This window comes from Rhinopithecus bieti, unplaced genomic scaffold, assembly GCF_001698545.2.
Source record: "Rhinopithecus bieti isolate Rb0 unplaced genomic scaffold, ASM169854v2 scaffold_64080, whole genome shotgun sequence".
NCBI lineage: Eukaryota > Metazoa > Chordata > Mammalia > Primates > Cercopithecidae > Rhinopithecus > Rhinopithecus bieti.
This window is the reverse complement of record NW_016824189.1, coordinates 89,991-95,185: the sequence shown is the minus strand read 5'-3', so window position 1 is coordinate 95,185 and position 5,195 is coordinate 89,991. Positions and strand designations below refer to the sequence as shown.

At 37.9% G+C, this 5,195-nt stretch overlaps 1 gene segment (V, D, J or C); it reads right to left on the bottom strand.

The window, feature by feature from the left end:
• Window positions 1–2,942: 2,942 nt before the first annotated feature.
• Window positions 2,943–3,925, bottom strand: LOC108522087 (Ig kappa chain V-IV region B17-like). The segment is given in 2 exon segments: window positions 2,943–3,445; window positions 3,727–3,925. Coding segments are annotated over 2 exon segments (660 nt in total).
• Window positions 3,926–5,195: the final 1,270 nt, after the last annotated feature.

Sequence of the window (5,195 nt, the reverse complement as noted above, 5' to 3'; positions counted from 1 at the left end):
TTGCATGAGTCAATATTTCATTTCTTTTTATTGCTGAGTAGTACTCAGTCATATGGATGAACCACAATGTGTTTAACCCTTCTCCAGTTGAAGGACATCTTGTCATTCCCAGGTTTCAGTAATTATGAATTAAGCTTCCGTAAACATTCACATGGAAATTTTTATGTGAACATAACCTTTATTTCTCTTGGCTAAATACGCAGGAGAGAGATTGATGAATCATATTGTAAGTGAAGTTTAACTTTATAAGAACTGCCAACCTGTTTTACAAAGTGCTGAGCATTTCTCTTTCCTATCACCAATGTATGAGAGTTCCAGTTGATGTGTAGCCTAAACAGTACTTGAAATTGTCATATATTTGAACTTTATCCATTCTTACAGGTGAGTAGATGTAAGTTACTTAATATCTTGAGGTTTCAATTTCTTTCTTTATAAGTTGGAAATTGTAATACCTGCTTCATAAAGCAATATTATCCTTACTTGTTTTTAATCTTATCTCCTGTGAGTGAGCAAGAAAAGCAGAGATGTGGACTAATGGACCCCATCATTGTAAAGGATAGAGAATCACTCTAACCACTCTAGATAGCATGGAGATACACATTGGATGTGACAAAATAAGGAAAGAAAGAAGGAAGGAAAGAAAGAAAGAAAGAAAGAAAGAAAGAAAGAAAGAAAGAAAGAAAGAAAGGAAGGAAAGAAGGAAGGAAGGAAGGAAGGAAGGAAGGAAGGCAAGCATGATTAATGCCTTCTGAAGGAGGTCTTTCATTTTATTTTATTTTATTTTTTATTTTATTTTTTTGAGACAGAGTCTCACTCTGTCACCCAGGCTGGAGTGCAGTGGCGTGATCTATGCTCACTGCAACCTTGAAGGAGGTCTTTTAAGCAGATTCTACAGATGTGTTTTTGTACAGTAGTCAGGTGCAGTCTTTGTGAAAACCTTCCAAAAAAATCCTATGAAGAAAGGGTTTTGGAGGAACAAGCCAAACACTTCAATTTGACACTAGAGTCAAATTGAAATTGTCAGTCCACCCCTTATTTCTGTACATGGTGTCTCCCAGACAGAAAATATTGGAGAATCAGAGGATGAGAGCCCCTCATGTGTGCTTAATAAAAGATACACTGGGAATAAAAGAGAAACAATCAGTGAGGGAAACCAAGAAATATCGGACCATACTTTCCTGAAATTTGGTAAAGAATCAAAATGAGATCCTAATTATACTGGTAAAGTGGTGTTTGTGTGTGTGTTTGTGTGTGTGTGTGTGTGTGTGTGTGTGTTTTCCTTCTTATGTGAATCATCTCTGGCAGCTGTTTTGATGGATGAAATCATTCCCCTACTGGCAGTAAAGGTCATTTTTTGATCTTTCCAGAATTATTTATGAGGTCTTTTATAATTCATGTCTATTTTCAAGTGCTTGCGATTTTGTTAATTAGTATTATTTTTTACTTTGGCGTGACTGTAGCAGAAACACACAGAAAATGTATGAAAGGAAAAAGAGAAAAGAAGGAAAACTTCTTGGGAGAAGTCAGACCCACCTGCCCCCCACCCCCCAAAAAAGGTAATAGTTTGAGAGGACAAAAGGGCCAAGACTATGACAGAAGAGGAGAAAATAATTTTTACAGTAATTTTAACATAACTGTTTTTGGACCACTAACTCTGAAATACACTTGGAATGTTATAATGGATGAAAAGCAACTATTAAATAATATGGTGCTCTTAGAAATTAACTCATAACATGTGAATGTGCTCCCATCCATATTTTTCATATATGCATGTTATTTTGTTTTATAAGTGGCATAGTACTATTTTGTATTTGACTTTGTTCATTCGATAAATTAAATTAATTCCTATGTCACAACATTTTCATCACAACAATTTTATGACTACAAAATGTTTTATTAGAAAGGTGCAAAAACTTTATTTGACCAATATCACTTGATTTGAATGTTTAAACTCTCCAATACAGTTGTATTTTTTATCCTCTCTTTCCCAGGATAAAAATCTTTGTTAAGTACTGAGAAATAAAGTAATTGATGAAATCAGTGAACACCCTTTGAAATCTGTGGCTAATATTTCCCGGTAGTTAGACCAATGAACATGGCTACCAGAACTTGAATCATCAGCTTCATCTGGGCTTGGGGAATATAACTGCAGTCAGAAGAGTGAAAGAGAGACCATGCCTAAATCTCTTCATGGGTCACTTGCAGTTTCGTCTAAACTCCTCATTTTAAAAAGAGCTCTCTTCACTCAGTTCTCTGGAAAGGTGGTTACGGCATGCATAATCTTTATGCTATGTTGGACTGCATTGCATTGAAGCAGATGAGTTCTACAGAGGTGACTCTTCAGGGAGTTGGTCGTAAACTTCTTTTAAGTTTTGTGTACTTAATGAAAAATGTTTAATTTTCAAATCTTCCACAATACAATTGAGCTAAAACCTTAAAGAAACTGCTTGGAAACCTCTGCTACCACCCAAACAGGGGTCCCAAACCCCCGGCGGCGGGGAATCGGTAACCTTCTGTGGCCTGTTAGGAACCTGGCCGTAGAGCAGGAAGTGAGCGGCAGGTGAGCATTATTGCCTGAGATTCGCCTCCTGTGAGATCAGCAGCAGCATTAGATTTTCACAGGAGCCCGAACCCTATTGTGAACTGCGCATGCGAGGAATCCAGGCTGCTATCTCCTTATGAGAATCTAACTAATGCCTGATGATCTGAGGTAAACAGTTTCCCTTATGGTTAGGGGGATCCCTAAACCATCCCCACCCTGCTCCGTGGAAAATTGTCTTCAACAAAACTGGTCCCTGGTGCCAAAATGTTGGGGACCACTGCACTGAAAGATGAACTCAGACTTTTATATAAATATCTGTATCACAATTTGTTAAAATCCACCGATTCTTCCTAAGACAATTCGAATTCTTTGAGACACCTGTGTAGAAGAAAACCGGTAGTTAAGTTTTAGGAAATAAAACTGCTAAACTCTTCCAGGTCTTAACAGAGTGAATTTCTACATGCATTCCTACTGCCATAGGGAGGAGTTGCTCGATATCCTCACAGACATTGTGACTTTGGCTTTCTCTGGCTCCTGCTCTTTGGGGAGAGTAGGATGATCTGCTCCTGAAGACCCAGGGCAAGATTTGGAGACAGGCAGCAGGTGCTTGGGGAGCACTGTGCCCTGCGCAGAAGTAGGTTCCAACATCTGTAGTCTGGGTGGCTGTGATGTGCAGGGAGCTGTTCTTTTTTGCTTCTCCAAACTGAAATGTCAGTCTTTTCTGCTTCTTCACTTCTCCACTCTTCACTAACACTATCAAAAAAACGGGATGTCCCCCAGGCCTTTGCTTATACCACTGTATATTGTTTAAAGTAGTTGAGGAATTGCAGTACGTGGTGAAGTCCTCTCCTTCTTGTACATGCTGGTACTGAGGAATTTGCATTATTTGTTGCCCATTCACCTCTGTTTAGAAAGACAATGGGAAGCATCACATAAAATCAGAGTAGATATTTAGTCCCTGAGCTACACGGGTCTCTCTCACTTCTCTTTTCTTTTTTCCCTTTCTGTCCCTGTTTCCCTTCCCATCTCCCTCAACCTTTATTCTTTTTGTCTCTTTCTCTCTGTTTCTGTCCCTTTCTCTTAATTCTTGTTCTTCAAACAGAAAGTCCATTCCCTGCCTGCAGATACTTCTCTATCCTGTTGGATTTATTCTCTGGAAGCAGTCAGGGACATCTCAAACTCACGTGACAATTGCATCCATAATACCAACACTGATGTGATGAGTAGCATCTCCCTCTCCTTCCTCTTCATCCAACTGCTCCTAAATGGGTTGCCTGGTATAAGCTTCTTCCAGATCAATAGAAATAGTTGCAGTCTATTTTGGAAAGCAGATGTGTGCATTTTGGAAAGAAAGGGGAGGTGACTGCAAGTTAAGAAAACCAATCAGACTATTTTGTCCACCCACTTCAGAGGACAGTCTATGTTTGCCGATGCTGCCCCCTTGTGGCTGGACTCAAACATTGCTCATTTGACAATATATTCTTTTTTTTCTCCTTTTTTTTTTTTTTTTTTTTTTTTTTTTTTATTATACTTTAAGTTCTAGGGTACATGTGCATAACGTGCAGGTTTGTTACATATGTATACTTATGCCATGTTGGTGTGCTGCACCCATCAACTCGTCAGCACCCTATTCTTTTATTAATAAAGTTGCTTTGTAATTTAGGTGGTATGTATGTGTGTCAAGGATTGGAAGAAAAGAGCTTACTGATAGTGACATTGTTCAAGGAGAAATAATTTGCCTCTTAAAATGGAGTCTGTGATTTAAAACTAGGGCATCCAAAGAAAAGAGAAAGTTCCATTTTGTCGCTTCCATTGTCATTAAGAATCATCTTGTGCCATGTAGCACGTGCTTGTAAGTGCGCCAATGGGACATATTAGGTCACAGACATTTTAATACATGTGGGAGACACTTGTGATTTATTGTTAGACAACCCATTACCTCAAAACAGAAGATAAGAAATACATATTTCTTTTTTGTCACCCAGATTTCCCTGGTAAACTATCCAATTTAGAAATCATATCTACCACCCCACTATGTTACTTTTACATATGCCAGCAGTGACGACGGAAGACATTAACATAATTAGAAAAAAGTCTTATCTAACAGATAATCAATTTCTATAGGAAGGCTTCCATAAACAAAACACTTGGATAAAGTAGCTTTCTGTTCTGATCTTGCTGATAAACATCTACAGTGTGTGGTGGAAAAGGTTGGAAGATAAAAACAGAAAGTAACTTAAAAAAGCTGCGGGCTCCCACAGAACTTCAGCCACACTTATCACACTGTTTATACCTGTATAATTACTGATTAATTATCTGAGTTAGCCTTTTTGTACCTTGAAGGTGTGAACTGTATCATCTTCAAGAAATGTACTGTCTTATGTGGTAGCTACAAACCACATGAGGATACTTAAATTTAAATTAAATAAAATTTAAAATTTAATTTATCATGCACACTAGCCACATTTCAAGTACTGAGTATTCATATGTGGCTAGTGTCTATGCAGATGCAGAACATTTTTGCTATCTTTGAAAATTCTACAGTACTGCTCTAGAATGTAGGGTCTATGAAAACAATGAATTTTATCTCTTTGATTTGCTGATGGATCACTAGCATAAACCTGATATGTAGTAAGCCCTCAATAAGTATTTG